Source organism: Carettochelys insculpta, chromosome 5 (assembly GCF_033958435.1).
Source record: "Carettochelys insculpta isolate YL-2023 chromosome 5, ASM3395843v1, whole genome shotgun sequence".
Classification (NCBI taxonomy): Eukaryota; Metazoa; Chordata; order Testudines; family Carettochelyidae; genus Carettochelys; species Carettochelys insculpta.
Window position 1 is genome coordinate 86225684 of NC_134141.1, and position 22073 is coordinate 86247756.

Below are 22073 nucleotides of genomic sequence, written 5' to 3' on the forward strand. Positions count from 1 at the left end.
CAAGCAAACTCACTCTGACTGGACACAAATTTTAAAACCTGTACTAAATGAAGACCTTGTTTGGGAGGGGGATGGAGAGAATACCTTTTATAAGTGTATTACGGCTCCTAAATGTACACTGAGCATATGTATCTGTTGTTTTTTAGAGTCTAATGAAGGTCCATGGCTCAAACTTACACTGAAGGATAGATACGATTATTATTACAATGCAGAAACTGGAGAGAGTACCTTTGTTCCTCCTGAAGGGTTTATACCAAAAACCTCTTGGCTAACTGGTGAAGAAATACAGGTAGAGTGCTTAAATGTTCAAAATGACCAGTACCTCCAATAGGAATGCTAATGGTTAACTGGTAGGTGCTTTAGCATTCCTGCCTGAGTGGGGGGTTGCTTTAGCCCCGTGGGGCTGCCTTAGATGTCACAGGCTGGGGTGTCCCAGGGAAAAGCACCCCCCTGTTCCTTAATTGGTTAACCAGTTAAATGGTAGGTTAGCCTACCATTTAACCAGTGAAACAGGAGTTTACATCCCTAGCCTACAACTGCAGCAGAAACATTGAAGTGAGTGATTTAACACTGTTTGATACAAAGAAAGTGGTTTAAGTCAAGATGTTTAGGACCTTAACCAGACAAGGGAAAAGAAAAGGAATTCCCTAATTGGACTTTGATGTAGGCTATTCATTCCCCAAATAAAGGAGAACTTAATTTGCTTATTTAATCAAACCCTTAGAAGGGGGCTGACAATTCAGGTCTAGTATGCAGCACTGCACTTTGGCCCGTATCCTGTAGTCATAAGTACCCTTAAATCTACTTTTCAGTAATCTTCCAAGCCTGTGTAATCATTCTCTGTCAGTTCTAGTACTTGTTGTACTCTTTACCTCGACCGCCAAATAAGGAGAGCCCTTAATCACATCCATAAAGGCTGCCCTGAATCAGGGAGCATTTTTAAGCTGGTCTATGGTGTGGACTCAGTTGCTACACTGATGTGCTCTTACAAGTTAATAGACTCCAACAGCCGCTGCAGGCTCCAGGGCAAGATGGGAGGGTGGGGTCTGGCTCTCTGAGCTGCAAGGGGCAGGGCCTAGGGCAGTCAGCCCTCAATGCCACTGGAATTGTGGTGCTCTTCCCACACCACCCCAGGGGGCCACATGGAACATCCACTATTGCCAAAGTAGCAGTGGCCAGAGCTCTGGGCCCCTTCGAACTGCTGGGCCTTGAGCAGCTGCCCTCTACTTCTCCTCCCCCCTACCCCCAGACAAGGGAGCAAAGACTAAGGGTGAGTAAAGTTTTTGACCTGAGGGTTACATTTCTGTATGGAAATCATATGATGGACCATGAATGTTCATAGAATTGGGTGTTGGGGTTTGTACTGTTTCAGCTAGATCAGGGCTTAAAATCCCAGTGTAAATTAGCTTGTAGGCAATGTGAAAATTGTGTAGCAGTGTTCTTCACATCTGATTGGTTTCAGAAGATTTTTTCCACATTTTGAAACTTAGAAATCCTAAAATACCCATTTTTAAACAGTAGAAAGAGTCATGGTTTTAGACTTCTGGCTTCTTACTCTTGAGCCAGTAAGAGTTGGCAATATGGCTAGAAGCAAAGATTTCAGCTCCCTGATGCCAAAAGTTTTATGATGGCTGAAAGCAATTTTCAGCATATTGATGATGTGGTCTGTAGGGCATTAACTACACTCTTGAACCAAAAAAAAATAGTAATAGAATTGTGGCTCTGTCTAGTGAGAAGTGAAAATTTGGGGAGTAAATAGATGGGGGTTTTGTAGTGGTGTGTAAATAGAGAGAGAATGGAATTCAGCTTCCTAAAATTATTTGCTTTCAGCTTTGCTTGATTGCTTATTGAACTCTGTTTGCATGATCCCTTACCAGGCTATTGTTGGACAAGTTACGGCAGATTACAGTCGAGAGCAGCTGTGGCTTGCTAATGAGAGTCTGATTCTCCAGCTGCAAGCCCGAGCAAGAGGATTCCTAGTCAGGAAGAGTTATGAAGAGAGAAAAGCATACCTCCGAAACCAGGAACCATCTGTGATCAAAATACAGGTATTGCTGTTCTCTATAAAGTCAGGGACACATCTTCATGGTGTTAGCATTTTACATATGACAGATTGCATCACCTTTGGGTACATTTATCTTCCTGTCATCTTTAGCTGAAAAGACATTTTATGTCCTTTAATTATTTACAGAATTGAATTGTACAAACACAAGTCTGTACACTCATTGAAAGAGAGGTTATGGGGTTAGCTAGCAAAACTCCAGTTTACAATGACTGGAAATCCTATCCAACTGCATAACAGTTTAGTTGGAGAAGCCCAGTGATTCTTACCACTAGCTTCTTCCTGAACATGATTTTGATGTTTAATTAGGAATGCAAGGAGGGTGTAGGAGGATGGATGATGATGAGTTTAATATTGAAGCTCTAGTTCTCTGCCAAAACATGGTTCACTCAGGAAATGCATTCCTTTCTTTGCTATCCCACAGTCAGAAGCTGTTTGCATATGCTTTGTGAAGCAAATGCTCCTGTAACAGGGAGAGGCAACATTAGTAACTTTGCCTGGATTCCAAGAGTTTTACTTGGATTTGCTCAGTATGCAGTACTCAGAGTATAAAGGCAACATACTTTTGGTTTTACAAAGCATGCTGTGTACATTTTGAGACGCCAGGAGTGGTGCTTTTGTTTTACACGTTGTGATTTAATGTAATCCATATATAGTAATCAGTTACACGAATGGGCACATAAACTTGCTCAACAAGCTTGTACTCTTTAGAATTTAAAATACATGTTTTTTTAAAAGAAAGTTCTAGAATAAGTGCATACTGCAATAAATCAAAAGTTACTTTTTGCTACTGGTTCACATTATTAATAAAATATGCTGTAGTGATACTAGAGGCCTTAATAGGCTGGGACTCCCTTGTGATAAGTATTACACAGACAATTTATTTAAAAAAAGGGCAAAAGCAAACTTTTTGGGATTGAATCATCCAAGATGAGATTCAGCAAATATGTTCAGTGACCATCAGAAACCAGGTGGAGGGTGTGGAATGTGGTAATAAAACATGCATTTACACAAGTCACTGAAGATTAATGCTGCAAATCGCCATTCACTATAACTTGCCAGATGATGTCAACTTCCTGTGGGTACTGAAGTGCAACTGGCTTGAGAGGCAGATAAGTGGATGACAGAGGTTAGCCACCACTGGTAAAACAGGTTTGGGGCAACACAATAAGATGAAAGTAGGGAGGAACTAGTTTTGCCGGGCCTTTCAGGACACAGACCAGCACTGTTGGTTGATGGTGCAGAGACCTGGACACCAGATGAAACAATTTGAGTGGTATGACTAGGGAAGGCAAAAAGAAGGTCTTAACTGGAATTTGAATGGGCCTGAGGAGGCAACTGTAGATGTCAGGAAGGCCAGAAATGGAAGGAGGTTGCAGTAGTCAAGGCTGGTAATGAAGGGAGTCTGGACAAGTTTTAGGGCTGTCCGATTGTCCTCTCTGAGACACCAACGAATGAGAGGAGACGTGATCTGAAAGCTGCCTAGAACTACAGGCTTTGTCTGAAATCCAAGTGACATTCAGAGCACTGGACTGGGCAGTTGCAGGCCTAAGTGACACACAGGATGACGACATGGGTCAAGTAAGGGAGAGATGGACTTGTCATCAGCACAGGAGTGGATTGAATCATGTAAAAAAGGTGTTGGGACAGATGTGTCTTAACCACATTTTCTTTTCTCTTTTTAAATTGAGCAGCAGTTTCTCTGTGAAACAAGTTATGTAGACTTTTGGTTATACCAGTCTAGTTGCAGTTAAACAAATGGCCACCCTACTAATCCCTTGTCTTTTTTTTTAAAACAGGCTTCGTGGAAGGGATATAAGCAAAGGAAAAGCTATACAGACAGGTTGCAGGTGCTTCAAAACAATATTGCTGCTATCATCAAGGTAAACTTCCGTTTATGATGAGTAGAATATAAGGGTGTGCTGTACATGTAAGGATTCTTCATTGTTGGGCAAATCCCAACACTTGAAGCCCGAATAATTTAGTGAGAGGGGTGCAGCAGTAATACCATGAGTTTTTATATTCGACTGCACGTTCCATGGCAGACTCAAAGTTCTGACAGCAGGTAAGTAGTCCAAGAAAACTGCTCTGAGTGTTAATACCACAAGTCTTCCATTAAAAGCCAGAGACAATCGCTGTTACATATGATTATTCGCAAAATGCGTTTTCAGTTTGAAATGCTGTTGGTGATAATACAAATGATATTTAGCTCTTACATTGCCTTTTTTAATCTGCTGTCAGTGCCGTACAAAAGGGGGTCATGATACGAACCTCATTTTATATTCTGGGAAACAAAGACACAGATATGAAATGGGCTTGCTCAGGATCACTCAACCAACCAGCATCAGAGCCAGGAGTCAAACCCTGTCTCCCCAAGTCCCAGTGCCATTGGCAACTCCATTTTCTAACCACTGTATCAAAGGGCCCCAGTCATGCCATCATGTATGCCTGTGATTTCATTTACTTTGCATAAGTTTTTCCTGCTATGCAAGCGGTGGGACAATCGGGCATCTAACTTTGTTTTATAAAAAGCCAAATCAAAATAAAGGTGTTCCTAATTCTCCTACAATTCCTCTGAAGTTTTTATTTGACTTTTAGATTCAGTCATGGGTCAAAATGTGGCTAGCAAAGAAGGCTTACAAGAAACGGCTGCAGTATTTCAAGGATCACGTAAGGCATCTTTTTCTCCCAGTCCATTTTGAGTAGAGAACTAATGTAGTAATATTTCACAAGTGAATGTACTTGTTAGAATTTTGGAAAATGTAGTTTTCCTTTTAGGTCTCAACAGAATTCCACTGTAAGTGTGAAGACTTCTTAACTTCCTAATGTTACCAGTGTTTGGTAATGTTTGTGTGGTATTAATTATCTCTCCTCATAGGACATGACCTTTCATGTTTAATGCTTTCTAAAGTGCCTAGTCTTGGTCTTTTCCAGAATGAAGAAATTGTGAAAATACAAGCATTTCTTAGGGCAAACAAAGCTAGGGAGGACTACAGAACACTAAGTAAGTGCTGGTGATAAACATTTGAGTATAAATTGGTGGGGAAGCTTTCTTGTTCCAAGACTTGCATTCAGTCACGATTGCCGGTATTTGAGTCTTGCAGTTTTGACTCTTCAAAACCAGTTAAGTGAAATCATGACACTAATATTTGTTAAGCTGTTAATACATTTGTGTAGAACTACTTACACATAGTTCTGAGTACACACAATATTCTGATCTTACTCTCAATGACAGACTCCTTCCTCTAGTTTTTGGTGTTCTGCCGATGTATGATGAGTGCAGCAAAAACTTTCTAAACATTAATATTTACATACATTTTGTTGCCTGTGTGTCAGACCAAGCAAACAAAATATATAACACGTTAATTTACCTTAACTGCAGTTGGTGCTGAAAATCCACCCTTGAACGTCCTACGTAAATTTGCTTACCTCCTGGACCAAAGTGACTTAGACTTTGAAGAAGAACTAGAAGTAACAAGATTAAGGGAGGAGGTGGTTACAAAAATCCGATCCAATCAACAGCTGGAGAAAGACTTAAACTTGATGGATATAAAGATCGGGCTACTGGTGAAAAACAGGATCTCTCTGCAGGTCAGCAGCCTTTGTTAAAACTATTTTTAGAGAACACGCTGAAGGGAGTGGTTTGTGTGCCCAAAGACCATTGCAGTTAAGATGTTCCTAGTAAGTGAATCAGTTGCCTTTTTCTTCAGCATGCTAAGGAGGACCATAATGGGTCTAACCTGTGTATGAAGTAGCAGTTCTATGGACAGAGCTTTTTGGTGAAAATTCCCATAGGAATAGTCTGAAATCGTAGCAGACTGCTGTTCTTTGGAATAGTTACGTTCACAAGGTTGCTTTTCTATTCTTTCACTTTATTGCCTGCCAGTTAACTTTTTTTTTTTTAACATGTCAGTGACTCCATGGGGAGAAAAAGGAGTTCTTTAGTTCCTGGTGCCGTATGTTTCCTATTTCACTGAATACCAGCTTTTTATTATGATAGACCTGGGCAGCAGTAATACCCAAAGGCAAGCAGATATTTGTTGTGGCTTTTTAAAAAGCTTTCTAACAATAGAATAGATCTGACTTTTAGTTTTAAAATTAGTTGTGAAGAGTTTGCTGTTTGTCAGCCTGTATGTGAACTTGAGGTACCCTGACAGTCACAGTTTAGCCCACATGGAAATTTTACCATGCAGAAAATTCTTCCCACTGCTTGGGAAGGAGAGGCGATGACGGGATTATGACGGGTTGTTATTGGCATGCCAAAACTTGCATTTTGGAAACTGATTTGGTTGAGCATAGGAGTTATGCATTGGGATTGTGGATTTAAACAGTTTAATATATGTTATGAGTTTTAGCTGAAATAAGATGGTAGTCACTGATGTTTTGCTTTTCTCTAAATCTAAATAGAACTCATAGGGCTTGTCTATGCTTGCCCCCATCTTCGAAGGGGGCATGTTAATCAGGGCAATGGGAGATTACGAACGAAGTGCTGTACTGAATATTCAGCACTTTGTTAGGCTAATTCTCCCCCATGGCAACTTAGAAGTCCAAGCATGCGTGTAGCCCTGGGCACTTCAAAGTGCCCAGGGCTACACGCATGCTGGGACTTCAAAGTGCCACGGGGGAGAATTAGCTTAATGAAGTGCTGCATATTCACTACAGCACTTCGTTAGTAATCTCCCAGGACCCTAATAACCATGACCCCTTCCAAGTTGGGGGCAAGTGGAGACCCAGCAGTAGTGAGTAAAGTGACAGTCATGAATATTTATGCAGTTTATATGTATGTTGGTCTAAATATAAAGAATGGGTTCATATTGGTCTATTAAAAGGTTTTAATGTAAAAACTTCTATTAGATGGCTGAGAGATGGCAGTGTACCATATTGCTTTATATTTGTGTGAATATGTATACTGGCTCACTCATTTCTTCAGGATGTGGTACTGCACAGCAAGAAGCTAAACAAAAAAAGCAAAAATCAGGTGGAGGAGATGGTGACAGGTGACAAACAGGGGATCAAAGGCTTGAGCAAAGAGAAGAGAAAACAGCTAGAGGCGTATCAACACTTGTTTTACCTTTTGCAGGTAAGTACTAATGTGGGAATTTTCCACCAAATGGTTTGTGTTTAAGCAAAACTTCCCACAAGCTATGGGGAGATGGGAACCAGGCTGCCCCCTAGTTCCTAGCTCCCTGCCATTCTGGGACCCAGAAAACTGACCAGTCCTAGTGGGCTGGTCAGTTTCCCAGTTCCTGCAAGCAACCTGGTTCCTGACTTGCACGAAACTTTGAGTTATGTGGGGATTGCAGGAACACAACCCACATGTATCTCAAAGGTTTACTGTAGCTCAATTCTGAGCAGGAAAAAAACCACGTTCTTCCACATTATCTCTCTTAGTTTTAAAAATAGTGAAATGACTTTTTGTTGAGAGAAGCAGCTACTGAGATTTGACACATTGCTTAATAAAATGGTTTATTTTTGTGCATTTGTTCCTTTATCCGTTTGAATTTGGGGAAGGTTTCAGTGTTCCCTGTAAGGTGAGCACTTGGGTAGCAGACTGACAGCCGTTAAATTCTGGATAGTAGGAACACGGAGTTGCTGGCAGCACTGAAGTCACTCAGTTCACCCCACTTCAATCCACTCATTCTTCATGGGCAATAAGTTCAGAATATACTGCATCGCAGTGGGAAGACATCACGAACACTGCAGCATTTCTGGATCCATGTTGTTCTTTGTGAGGGCGGGTGGCAGTCAACGTAAAAGCGGTGTGAAAATTCCCTTGTCCATTTCTTTTCAGTGGGAAGTGAGGGAAGTGAATTCTGGGATGATAGCCAAAACACAGAACCACTTGCAGCAACTGTTTTTCCGCAAGACACTTGCATAGGATCCCAAATGCAGCGGGTCTGTGGGATAAGTGCCAGAAGAACTGAGAGAGGTGCCTGCAAAGCCCTACTGCCACAAGCAAACTTAGGCAATCTAACACTAAGTCAACTTTGAGCAGTTTTGGACACTCAACTTCTACTTTATTAAAATTGTTAACTTGTCAATTTCAATAAATTCGCCTTTATTCCCAAGTGTAGACATACCCTGAGAGGGGTAAGCGTCTCCCTCCTCCCCCCGCCACCCCCCAGTCAGGTGTACTTGTAACTCAAAGGTAAGCTTTCGGTACTTTTTTTTTTTTTTTTAAAAAAAACCCACCTTTTTGGTGATGAAATGGCAAAACAATGGTGTGAATGTCCCAAAATTACCAGATTTAAGATTTCAAAATTCTAATAACCGTGTGAAGTAAAGCACTTTTATTCTAAGTGACAGAAATGTGGCTAACCTTATATGTTGTTGCACAATACATGTGGTTAAGTTACTGAACATTCTCATGTCAATGTTTTCTAATTACCTACAGTAGAACCTCAATGTTACACACTAGAGTGACTGGTCAGTTTGTAAATCATGCACGTCATTTGGAACCAAGAAGTGCATAACGAAGTAGCAGAGAGAGACACAGAAGTAAATACAGTACTGACTTAAATGCTGCCTTTCTTTATATTTTAGCTGTTTTTTGTTTTGCATAGTTACATTTCAAAGCTGTATTAAGTCAATATTCAGTTCTAAACCTTTGAACAAAATGTGGTGGTTCTTTCAGAGTTAGACATTTGAGTTGTAAATTTCCATTCCGAGGTGCTCATAACTTTGAGGTTCTACTCCTGCATTTCAGGTAGTTGTTGTTTTTTAATATTGGGGAAAAAAAAAAGCTCGTCCTGTAATACATACTGGTGATAAATGCTTGGTAATGGCTTCGTTTTGCTTTGTTTGCGGAGGTAAAGCATAGACTACAGCACGCTTGCTGTTTAGTACTGTAGCATCACAGTATTTGTGAGGCTTAATGTTACAGTCGCCTCTTGGTCAGTATAATGAACACTACATTCGCAATTTATGCTTTTGCTTAATTTGCAACTTTTTAATGGTGACAGATACGAGAGAGTATGGCTTTAACCATACAAGCAACTTACATTAGTGTTAATGGGAGTCGTATATGTCCATTCAAAGGTGAGCAGACATCTTATGGACTGTGAAGTTGGTGGGACAATTTTTTATCCTTTTTAGAAGTACGCAAATCACCCTTGTTTCTTTTCTAGACTAATCCCATGTATCTGGCTAAGCTGATTTTCCAGATGCCACAGAACAAGTCAACAAAGTTCATGGATACAGTCATTTTTACCTTGTACAACTTTGCCTCCAATCAGCGTGAAGAATACCTGCTTCTCAAGCTTTTTAAAACTGCCCTAGAAGAGGAGATAAAGTGTGTACATTGATTAGAACCCCCCATTCCTCTGAAGATAGGTTATCTGTTTGCATTTCATATTGTATTGTATATTTTTTGGTGGGGAAACTAAAATGGCATATCAGTGGGACTCAATACTAAATTTTGACCGAGAATTATAAATGGTTTTTAACCTTTAGGTTCAGGGAGTGTGTCTCTCTGGTAGAGAAGCAAAGGCTGCATAATATTAAACTTGTACTAAAAATGCAACTGTTTTAGCAGCTTTGTTTACTGATTTTTGCTTCAATGGGAAGTTATTTCAGAACACTTATTTATTTTCACAAAGTAATTTGTAAGTGTGTGTCTGTCATAAACAGAGGGAGATCAGAATTTCCAGATCTGAAGAAGAGGGTCTGTTTCACAAATGCTCATAACCTAATAAATTATTTTTAGTTTTTGAAGTGCTGCAAGTCTGCTTTTTTATAAGCACAGGGATTGTTCTGTGATAGATTGTAATCAATAAGGCTCATATTAACAAAGCACCGAAGGCATATGCTTAACTAGTTCCCAAACTGGACCTAAATCAGGTACCAGTTATAAATATGAATTTCTGTCAATCACTGTTCTACATTTTAATCTTTATTACAGTTCATAGATGAGTGATTTTGTTCAACTAAATATTTCTATATAAAAACCATAAACTGGAGGATTTGTATTAATTTGTAATTCATACAGAACCAGTTAAGCACTGGGCAATTTTTTTAACCTTTCAAACTTGTTTACAAAAAATATTCCGAAAATTATTTTGCAGTTCAGTTAAGTATTTTGTTTTTAATGCAGTTCCAAAGTAGACCAGATACAGGATATAGTCACTGGAAACCCTACTGTCATTAAGATGGTTGTCAGCTTTAATAGAGGTGCTCGTGGACAGAACACTTTGCGTCAGCTGTTGGCTCCAGTGGTGAAGGAAATAATGGACGACAAATCCCTCATCATCAACACCAGCCCTGTGGAAGTATACAAGGCATGGGTAAACCAGCTAGAAATGCAGACTGGAGAGGCCAGGTAAGTGAGAAAATAGAATAGTTCATTTTCATTCTGTTAATGTTTAAGTGGTTCTGCATATCAGACCCTTTCCTCTTTGGATGAAGATTTTTTTTGTCTCATCCACAAGCATCTAGGGGGTGTGCCTGTTATCCTCTGTCCAGTGTAATACGACAAGACACAAATACATAGCAAAAAATACATTCTTACTATGATTATTTTATAGTATAGTGGAGGTCTCCATAAAGTAGCTTACAAACTTTCACCTAAATCCTGCAATCAAATCTGCTAACCTGGACTTAAGCACTATTACAGGGCCTTCTTTGATTTCAAAAGAGCTTTGCATTGGCACAGAGAGCAAATGCTTGTAGCTCTGACTGAAGGATGGGAATCCCAATGACACGCCAGCCTAGAACACTTCATCTTAAATACACCGTCACTCTAACATATGAGCACCTCGCAACACCGCTGTGAGGATTTTAGCTGTGGGAACCTGAGGCATGAAGACTGACTTGCCCAAGGTCACAAGGAAGGTCTGACTGAGCAAGGAATGGAATAATGTTTCCCAGGTTCCGAGCTAATGCCCTAACTTCTGAACCACCTGTTGTCTCGGGTATAAACTAGCACACAAGACAACCTTCACACAAGAATATCTGCACCTTTCTGAGGCAGAGTGCCAAAATGTGACCTTTTGATTTCTATGTGCAGTCCGAGTGCTGGTGATACTTATTAAAAGTTACTATTAGTCCTACTTGCAACAGCGTCATTAATAAAGTAAGATGCAGAGCTTTACTGTTTAGGTGCTGGTTGGTAGCATTAGCTGATCTTCTATTAATCCCCAGGCAGCAGGCTTTGAACAGGCTCCCAGCTGCATGTGGGAGAAGGGGTGGGGCTGAGCTCCTGACTCACTTGGCACCCATGTCAGAGAGTTGCTAGGCCCTGATATGTTTTCCTTCTTGTATCTTCCAGAAGCAGTTTATATCACTTGTGGATTTTTTTTCATTTAAAAATAATTGATAATACTACTGAGGCTCAGGGGGGTTTTTTGGTTTTTTGTTTTTTTTTTAAATGTGTTTGAAGAATTGGTTGTATTAAGTCTCTTCAGAAGTTCTCTGAAATATTTGAAATAATGCTATATAGTCTCAGCTCTTTAAATAAACTGAGTTTTAAATGAATATGGATGTTGTATGCAGTTTACTTAGCCTAATAAATACCTCTCTTGCATTTGCAGTAAATTACCATATGATGTAACAACAGAACAAGCATTAGAACATCCAGAAGTGGTAAATAGACTGGAGTCTTCCATTCAGAGCCTGAGAGCGGTAACTGATAAAGTCCTTGTGTCCATATTCTCGTCTCTCAGTATGATGCCGTAAGTGCCAAATTATGAATTGGGTAGCCCCAGTTAATTTGTACAATAACACTTATTCTGTATAAATATCCAAAGATAGTTGGGATGCCTGTCTATGAAACATGCTTTTATAATATCAGTTGCCCAGCAGAGGGAGCAATTCCTCCAATCAGATATTTCAAATATGATGCATCTACTGATCATCTGTAATGTTAAATCATTTGATGGCTTTTTTTGTCCATTATCGTTTTGTGTTAAGTGGTTAGTCCGTGGTGAAAATGAAGTATCTTGATTTGAATCAAATAATTTGTCTCATCTAAGTCTTTCCATTATTTTCCTTTTTTCATCTGTTCTGTTCTATATGTAGTTATGGAATGAGGTATATAGCCAAAGTTCTGAAGAATTCACTCCATGAAAAATTCCCAGATGCAACAGAAGATGAACTATTAAAGGTAGATTTGTGAGGGTAATCTGTCAGCTTGTTCTTTTTGCATTTGCCAAAAGCAAGATTTATTGCATATGAGCTTTCTAAGGAATTGTTAATATTTGTATTTTCATAGACATTTCTGGGGGTGAAGAGAGGAATTAATGCATAAATATTACCTGACTAAGAAAATATAATCGGTGATTCTAAGCATTTGCAGCACTCAGAAGTCGGTTGGCCAGGACAGTTGAAAATCATCTCAGTGGTTCTTTTGTAGGAAGCTAGAAGTATTTGCCTGATTTTGCTCCAGTAGTGGTCTTTCATGTAGAACATGACTGTTGCAATGTTAACTCTGCTGAGGTGAAATGAGAATACTTAGCACAAATTGCCTCCATGGTTTTTAATATTTTTATAAAATTGGGCAGATGCTTGTAAAAGTTGTGGGAATATGACATCTGTCTATATTGAACCATGGGTGCTGTCAAGGGATACAGAATGCTTTTGGCATGGTGCCCTTCCCTTAATCTTCAGAACCACTGTATTCTGCAGAAGGCAGAATGATGTCATTGGGCATGCCTTCCAAACTACTACAGGGCTTGCATCATACTTTAATTAGATATGTTTTGCTTCTCAGTACAGTTGTCAATATCAGTGTTGCATTTTAAAAAATTGAATTGTAATGGATGTAGATTTAGTTTGAAGATTTTATTTTAATATCCTGCAAGAAGCATTATTTGTCTTTGTCCAGAACCATTTTGATTTAAATCTCAGCTGTTAGGTAATAAACTACAGTTAATATTGGTTGCAGTAAATGCTATTTACGGGAATTTCTTTGGTGCCTATCACCACAGTGCCTGGGAATCGCTATAAATTTACCTAGTTTTTAAACTTCTGACAACTAACTTTGGGTGGTAAACTGATTTTCACCAGAAGGCACCCACTGACCAGCCCAGTTCATCTGAAAAATGTGTAAATTCAAAACCCACACTTTCTACTGAGTGATGGGGCATGAGCTGTAGCAGGCTGCCAACGGAAGTAAGCAGCAGAGACTCAAGAGTTAATCTCCTTGTGTCAGCATAGTACCAGGTACTCTACCATAACAGAGGAGGCACTTTCTCAAAACCAACCAATAGCCAAGTGGGTAAAGCATTTATTCAGGTTTTGGGAGATTGATTGAAGTCCCTGCTCCAAATTGGGCAGAGTATGAACATGAATCCAGATATCCCATTCACAGGGCAGGAAGACTGTTTCCTGGCCAGCTCTCATTAATAAGAGTAAAATTTATCAGCAAGGCTTACTTTTTTTTTTTTTTTTTTTTTTTTTTTTTTTAAATTAAAACACTTCACTAAAACATTTGAGATGGAAATAAAGATTAGAGCCAGGTCAAAGTGAATGGAACCTCTTATTTTTGGAGTTAAATTGTATAAACTAACTTTTATTCTCTCTGCACTTCCTGCTAAGCTAAGCGTAGGTAAGATAGGAAGTAGTAATTTTACAAACTTCTATCCTCAGTGTATCTGACTCAGTTGAAACCAGATAGTAATGGAAATGTTATTTGAGTGAGAGGGGGATATAGAATACCTCAACATGTGCATGCAAAAATCAGCTGTTTAAATATTTTTTAATGTGACTTTTCTAAAAATTAGAACTGACCAAGAGTTTTTTTTCTCATCAGAATTTTGAAGGGGGAAAACTCCTTTCCTGTGACCTTTTTTTTTTTTTAAAACCAGAGGTAGCTGTTTGTCTGTATCTTCACAAAAAATAGCAGTCATGTAACATCTTAAAGAATAACAAAATAATTTATTAGGTGATGAGCTTTTGTGAGACAGCTGACAGAAAGGGGGTGGGGGAGCAAAGGGACAAATTTTTCTCTGTGGGATCACTAGATTTTCCAGTTAGATTTTCACAGATCTCTCTCTACCACCTCTTATTTGATGTTTTAAGTCTAAACTGGGAAATGTGCAGTCTTTTGCTGGGCTTTCTAAGAATGTAATAAGGGTGAGGAAAAAAATCTCAAAAGTATTTCTCCTTTAGATTGTTGGAAACCTCCTATACTATCGCTACATGAATCCAGCCATTGTTGCTCCTGATGGTTTTGATATAATTGACATGACAGCTGGAGGTCAGATACACTCTGACCAGAGGAGGAATCTAGGTTGTGTGGCAAAAGTCCTTCAGCATGCTGCTTCTAACAAACTCTTCGAAGGAGAGAGTGCACATCTTTCATCTATGAATACTTACCTGTCGCAGACGTACCAGAAGTTCAGGTATGAAAAGTTCATGCAAGTGTGTATATAATGCAAACTGTACAGGGGTAGATGAGGTAACCTAATCTATTTACTGGACTATAATTGCGTAAAATCTTTAATGTGGGTGTGAGCTAAAAATTAATCCTTTTTATTCAGAGATCCTGTTCTGCCTTGCTCTGTAAAGGGAAAAATAACATGCACTATTTCCAGTTTTGTACTATTGTCTAGCACAGCATTTCCCAAATGGTGTTCCATGGAACCCCGGAGTTCCACAAAGGGCTAATAAGGGTTCTGCAGGGAAATTCCATTACGATAACTGACTCCTCTGCAGCTCCCTGCCCTGCCACCACTGACACAGTAGAAGTAAATATAACTTGGTTTAATGGCTGGCAGGGCAGTGGGAGTGATCCAGCCATTAAACCAACTGAGTTCAGTTCTGTCATTTCAGTGGCAGCAGGGCAGGGAGCTGCAGAGAGCCCCTCACTCACCCGCCACCCCAGCAGCCAGTACCCCTCCGGTGAGTGTGGCCCAGTTCACCCCCACCAGCAGAACACGTCCACACCAGCCTTCCTTCTGCTGAGCACACATGGCTGCCTGACAGGCTCCCTAGCCAGCGCCACAGATGGGTTAGTCCTGGGGACCAGTTTGGGACTGAGGTGGGTTAATCCTGGGGAGATGAGGGGGTGGGTTTGAGGCTGAGAGAGGTTAAGCCTGGAGATGGGGTGGGGGGTTGTGGAATGGGAGTAAAGCTTGGAGATGGGGGCTGAGATGGGTAAAGACTGGAGATGGGGCGGGGGGCAGGTTTGGGGGCCAAGAGGGGTAGAGCCTAGGAATGGGGTTCTGCGAAATTCTTTCAAGTTTAAAAGGGTTCTGTGGCCAAATAAAATTTGAGAAACACAGTTTAGCAAGTAATTTTGGTATTGGCCATCAGTATTCAGTCATCCAATTAAGAATTTTTAATGCAAATTGAAGTAATGAGTCTAATGGAGCATTTCATTGTATAACACACATTTTTGCTTAAGTAAGATCATTTACCTTGACAGGAGAGTATTCTCAGCCAGACTGACACAACTATTTCCTGGCCAGGAAGAGCTGTGGTTTTTTTTTCTTTCTCTCAGTTGAGAGACAGTTGAAGGAAATGATATATTTTAAATATTTTGCTAAAAGTGTCTTGGGAAAATCCAGACATTCTGTGCTGCAAGGAAGCAGTTTCAAATTTATGCTTCTTACCGTGTAACATTTGTAGGGTGGTTATGATAATTTCATGATCATGGAGTTAGCAGAACATTTGAAATGTACATTAATTATTGCTTTTGGAAGGGTCTCCTCCGTATGAAAAAAATTAGAGGACAACATATAACCTTAACTTAGAGGCCATGTGTCAGCAAGGATACTAAAGTTTATTCATTTCATTTATTAATAACAAAAGCAGAGGAGGAAGACCTGCTTGTTGTGTTTAGTTTGGCTCTGATCATCACAAAAAGAAGAATCGCATATGTCCATTTGATTTCAACATTTTTTGAAAACTGGTGATAAGTCTCTGAAGAGATGCTAACTGAGATTTTGGGAATCTGCTCTTTTACTACATCAGATGAGAGAGATTTCCATTATCTGGTCACTACGTTTCTTAGCTACCATGAACACTATTTTTTGTTCAGTATTCTTACACTGTGAATAATCCCATAATCTCTCTAGAAATCCTTGTATTTTGCACATTGGTCCTGAGCACTTAACAGATAAGCATTTCAATGGAGTGATGCTGGGATTTTAAATGTTTACATTTAACATATCTGACTGCCTTCGGTTGTGCAGACTGGATATTTATGATTTTAAAATCCTAGATGAATAGGGTTGTAAAATACATCAAGAGGTCATCCAACCCCTTACTTAACGCAGGGCCAAACCCAACTAAATCATTTCTGCTGGGGCTTTGTCAAGCCTAGGCTTTAAAACCTCCTAAGAATAGATATTTCAACTCCTCAGGTAACTCCTTCCAGTGATTCACCACCTTCCTAGTGAAAGTTTTCCTAATATCTAGCCTAGCTCTCCAAGCTGCAATTTGAAACTATTGAGTCTTGTTCTGTCATCTGCCACTGCTCAGAATAAGCGAGCTCTGGTCTCTTTGGAACTCCCCTTCAGATAGGTGAAGGTTACAGTCAAATCCTGCCTCAGTCTTCAATTCTGCCAACTAAATAAGCCCAGTTCCCTCAGCCTCTCCTCTTTAGTCGTGCGCGCCAATCATCCGTATGTAGTGAAGGTAACAAAACTTGACACGCTACTCCAGATGTGGCCTCATCAGTGCCAAATAGGCAACTAGGGCATACTGTTAACTCATATCTAGCTTCTTGTCCATTGTAATCCTCACGTTCGTTTCTACAGATCTGCTGCCTAGCCTTTAACGGTGCTTGCAATTCTTCTGTCCTAAGTGCAGGTCTGTGTCTTTCATTGTTGAACCTCAGCAGATTACTTTTGATGCAGTCCTCCAGTTTGTCTACACCACTGTTTCCCAATTTAGAACATCTGCCCTTTCAGCACTTTGTCTTGATCAGCATATCCCCTCTCCCAGTGCTGTCCCAGTGCTTAGCTCCTGATTTTTAGTAACTTATTTTCTGCCAGGTAGCCCTTGAAAACCTTTCATGTACCACTGGTCTAGACTCTATGCTTTCCCTACCCTCCAGCATATCTACTGGACTCTGGACCCTGTCCCTACTCTCCAGAATATTCACCTCCCTGAACATCTTGGTGTCATCTGCAAACTTGCTGAGGGTGCAAACCAACTCATCCAGATCATTAATGAGTATGTAAAACAAAAGCAGCTCTAGGACTGACTCCTCAGGCATTCCATTTGTTACTGGTTGCAAACTGGGCATCAGTCGCTACCTGTTGAGCCTGATTTACCCAACTTTCTTTCTGCTTTATGGTTGATTCATTCAAGCTACACTACTTTAACTTGCAGGCAGTTTAAGAGAGCATGTGATTTAATCACAGCTACTAATATTATGAGTTGTTGTGTTTACATATAGTGAGGCAAACATTTATGCAAAGCACCTTCTCTCCATATTTTCTGGAGGATTATTTTTAATCTACATTGTAGACTAGGTCCCTTTGAACATTGAAAAGAGCTGCCAAATGATTCTTGAGTGCAACTTTGTAGCTGAAAGGGGAAAACCTTATTTTGGAAGAAAAACCTGCTGTTTTTATCAAGGGACAGGTAACATTTGAGCACTCCTATTTACTTTGTCACATGCTGCTTACACTTTGTACCCTGGCACTCCTATGTAGATTGACTAGACTGTAGTAGAATTAGTCACAACTTGAATTTCAAACAAGCTTATTCCAATTATCTGGAGTGAGGTAAAACAGGTCTTCATTCTTGTGTAATTATTTAACTTGGCTTTCTCATCTTGCCACTTTCTTAGGAATTTTTTTCAGACCGCATGTGATGTTCCTGAGCCAGAGGAGAAATTCAATATTGATGAGTACTCTGACATGGTAACCCTGAGCAAACCTGTCATATACATCTCCATTGAAGAAATCATCAATACCCATTCAGTAAGTGGATGGAAAGAACTTCGCTAATGAGAAAAGGATACTGATTTTTAAACAGCTAGAAGGTAAACCTCTTAAACTAGGCCTCTCTGGTCTAGCAACATCCATGGTTGTGGAGGAACATGGATATTCCTGGACCAGAGAGTGCCAATTAATGCACCAGGGTCGAGTGACAAGAGAGCCTGAGGCTGGGAGTCAGGCTGGGAGCGACCTTCTCTGGTCTGGCAAGTTCTCTCATTCAGGATCATTGAGGTCCTGAGGATGCTGGACTGGAGAGGCCCAAGTTTTACTGTTTTGTTCTTTTCTTGGAAAGTTTCTCTCAACACCTTTTTGGTGATGTGATGTGATTTTTATGGAAAAATTGCTCAAAATAACTGGTGATCTATAGGGCCTTTCCTAAAATTTCATGAGGGAATTCCTTCACTCTTCCTTTCAGATCACCTCCATATCCAGGTAGCTAGGATAATCTTAGAACCAAACTTTTCTTAACATTTATCGTAATTTGTGGTGTTTTTGTCACAGGAGAGAATGCATTTCCATCCTCTCTTCGCCCCAGTAGAAACGGGAAAGAATGGTTTGAAACCACAATGCTAACCAAAATAAGAATCAGTCCATAAAATGTTTTTGTGTTCAGCGCATTAACTGACAGGAAAAAATGTAGAATGTCTTATTGGTATCTACTATTGGTGACCATTGTTTGTTTGAATTACAAATTTCCTCTTGGTAAGGAAGGAGACTTGTGTTTAAGAGGTAGTGTGACTTTGAGATAAAGTGAAATCTTGTATAGTTCATGACTTTGGTATTCCATCATGTGTTTGGCTGGAAGCAGATGTAAGTGTGTGATTTAGGGGACAGTGGTATCCTGAAAATGTTTGTTCTGGATAAGGAACAAATGAAATGCAGAACTGTACTTTGTCAGATTCACTAGGACATAATTTAAATGTATACCATATGGTCCTTCCACAGCTGGTGTCCTACCAGTCATCCACTAACTTGGGTACCCCAGAAATGTTAAATCCTGGGTGTGTTTTTTTTTTTTTTTAAATACAGACTACTGAACTTCCAGGACAGTGAGTTAAAAATCAGCCTTACTCATGCATGAACTAATGGCTTAGTCTACCAGCAAGCATAGTATTTGCTAAATTAAAGACAACTGCTACTCAAGTTTGAATTTAGGGTGCATTTGTTTAGTTCCTGTCTAACGCTTAACTTGCTTCATGCAGCTGTCTAGCCTTATATTCAGCCATTAAGTTTGTGATTTAAAGGCTGAATTTCAGTTGGTGCAAATGCTTAAGAGGAATTCCTCATTTGTCACTTTTTATAGAATCCTGGTTTAGTGTGTGTGGTATAGTTAATCAGGATTAACAATGTTTTTGTGTAATTATTTGTCATGTAGTAGAACACATAGTCAAAGGGGGAGGGTCTTTTTCTTCCAAGATTTCATGTAGTCCACATGTGTAAGGAAAAAAAGATTTGAAACAAATCAGCTTTGTATTTAGAGCGTACATTTTGTATATCTTTAATTTGCAGCTTCACTGTATTCATATACTACATAAGTAACACGAGGGCTGTTGCTGAGATGAGGCTGAGGGGAAGATTGTCAAAAGCGAAATGTTAAGCTATGCACCAAATGTCCATTTATGTCTTTGAATGTCCCACCCAGAATATTTAATGTGCCTTGATTTGCCAGATATGACTTGTTTTGGCTGCCTGTACATTCAGTGAACACAACTTTTGATTTTAATAGGTTTAGACTCTTTAAACTATCAGAGCATATAGCATAGCATATATTTACTCAACATGTATTTAAATTCAATTTAAATTGGTGGCTCTGGGTATCCTAACCTTATAACAGACACCCATACTAAAAATCCTGTTAATGTGAAAATAGTCCTTGCAGACTACCAAACTCTGCACAATGCCACTTACTTCTTGAAGTAAATACTAGTGATGGGTACAGAAATGAGCAGCCTAATTACAGGAAACTCATTCTTCAGCCTATTTCAGAATATATTTATAAGTTTGTTCTCAGAGGCTTTGTACAGTTCTTCCTGCTTCAAGGCACGCACATTTGTAATACAAGCTCTACTAATAGAGAGTTTTTGTATTTCCTGTTGTCTCGGTGCCATTAAAATCACTGATTCTGCCAATAGAAACATAATACAGGTTCAATCTCTCTCATCTGGCATGCTCAGGCCCTGACTGGTGCCAGATGAGAAAAGTTGCTGGACAACAGAAGGTCAATATTTTCTAGCACTTTAGCATCACTTCCACTGCTTGCAGAACTCTTATAAGACATTTAGGAGTAAACTAGAGGTAAATCACAGCACAGAACACTGAGAGCCAGGACTGGTGGCTGTATTAAAACAAACAAACCAACAAAAACTTGATGGGACCACTGGAAACTTGGCAACACCCATAAGTGGTTACCTGGCTAACTAAATCATGCCAGATTATGGAGTTTGCTGGACAAGAGTTCCAGATTAGATCAGTTCAACCTGTACTAAATTTTTGATTATTAAAAGTGAACTTGGTCCATTTGAAAAGTACCACATTGATACCGCAGGAGTCAGAAATCTGTGGCATCTGATAGAACTCAAGTGAAGTGCCAGTTCTGATTCTCTGTAGAGATATTAATTGTTTAAGCAGCTGCTATGTTGGGGTTGTCTACACAGCAGCCTTATTCTGGAATAGCTATTTCAAAATAGTTTATTTTGAAATAACATTGTTACACACAACTGCATTTCAAAATAGCACTTAGCCTCTACGCATGCCAAACGTATTTTGAAATACAGCCATTGGACACACTGCGCCTTATTTTGAAATAGGAGCTATTCCCTGTCTTAATAGCACCTATTTCTAAATGAGTGGTGTTCCTCATGAAATGAGTTACCAATTTCAAAACCAGATGGCCACTATTCTAAATTTATTCCAAAATAGCATTTGCTTTAGGTAGACACTGACATAGTTATTTAGAAATAACTGCTGCTGTTTCAAAGTAACTGTGCTGTGCAGCCTATCCTTAGAGCTTTCCCCTTTGTGTGTTAATATTTTGAGGACTTGCTCCCTTCGATGTAGGTACATTTGCTGACATTCTAATATTGACCCAAAGATGAGCCCACCAGCACATTGGCAAATAGAACTAACAGTCTTTGGAACAACATCCTAGTGTAAACTACTTTCTTTCCTTTTGTCCTCCATATTCTGTGTTCATGTTGCAAACTCCCTGGGTCTTTTGAAGACTATTTTGGACATTGTTTTTGAGTGTAGCTCTCCATTTAGAGAAATGGAGTATTTTCAATGCTTTCACTACAACCATTTTATTTGCACTTATATCTAGCTGTTGTTAGAACACCAGGATGCCATTGCACCTGACCAGAATGACCTACTGAATGAATTGCTGGAGGGGCTGGGGTCTGTTCCAGATGTAGAGTCTTTCCTTGGTAAGTTTTTGTTTTCCTTTCTCCTTTTTTGGCCTGTTGGTTATTGTTTTCCTGGGACTGGCCCCAAACAGGCATCTGAGCTGTTTGTTTGGCCTCTTCTACCTTTGCAGAATTTAAGACTTTTTTTCCTAAAATGATTTTTGCAACTCTTATAACTGAGAAGATATTCTAAAATGAGAATGAAAAGAGACTTATTTCTCCATGTCAGCAGTATCTCTTTATTGGCCGCTGTCAAAAGACAGGATACTGGGCTAGGTGGATCTTTGATCTGACCCCGTATGACCATTTTTGTGCTCTTACGTGATGTGTGAACTACTTCCATCTCAGTGGGTATTTTATTCTGGAGCATAATAATATCCTTTAATTCTCCAAAGTCAGTAATTTCAGCAGAAACAAAGCTGTCTGGAACTTAGAGCACAATCATCTAGTTAAATAACGTAACTGAGTGTGTGAAAGTGGGTAGAAAGGACTATGGAAACCAAACTTCCATAGAAACAGGCGGAGTTTAATTCTGAGTAGTAGTCATCTATGGCATAGTGAGACACACAGCATGACACACCGATAACCATATGGGAAAATTTTCTAAAAGCAAATTCAGTTTGATTATTGATAAAGGGCTATAAAGAGAAGTAACTCAGCAGCGCTGATGTTGGATTTATGCCACGCCATCAACAAGGGATGCTATCTTTATATTCCAGT

General features: G+C 39.6%; 1 protein-coding gene across 2 annotated transcripts in view; it reads left to right on the top strand.

Moving 5' to 3' along the window:
* IQGAP2 (IQ motif containing GTPase activating protein 2) overlaps window positions 1-22073 on the top strand; it is a 219493-nt gene that overhangs the window by 178664 nt on the left and 18756 nt on the right. For both annotated transcript variants that reach the window (XM_074995443.1, XM_074995444.1), the window contains 14 exons: window positions 147-289; window positions 1878-2048; window positions 3862-3945; window positions 4661-4732; window positions 4997-5066; window positions 5445-5653; window positions 6993-7142; window positions 9190-9353; window positions 10155-10379; window positions 11590-11730; window positions 12077-12161; window positions 14168-14400; window positions 17802-17934; window positions 21272-21374. In XM_074995443.1, coding sequence (XP_074851544.1) covers window positions 147-289; window positions 1878-2048; window positions 3862-3945; window positions 4661-4732; window positions 4997-5066; window positions 5445-5653; window positions 6993-7142; window positions 9190-9353; window positions 10155-10379; window positions 11590-11730; window positions 12077-12161; window positions 14168-14400; window positions 17802-17934; window positions 21272-21374 — 1983 coding nt within the window. The remainder of the gene's footprint in view (window positions 1-146; window positions 290-1877; window positions 2049-3861; window positions 3946-4660; window positions 4733-4996; window positions 5067-5444; window positions 5654-6992; window positions 7143-9189; window positions 9354-10154; window positions 10380-11589; window positions 11731-12076; window positions 12162-14167; window positions 14401-17801; window positions 17935-21271; window positions 21375-22073) is intronic.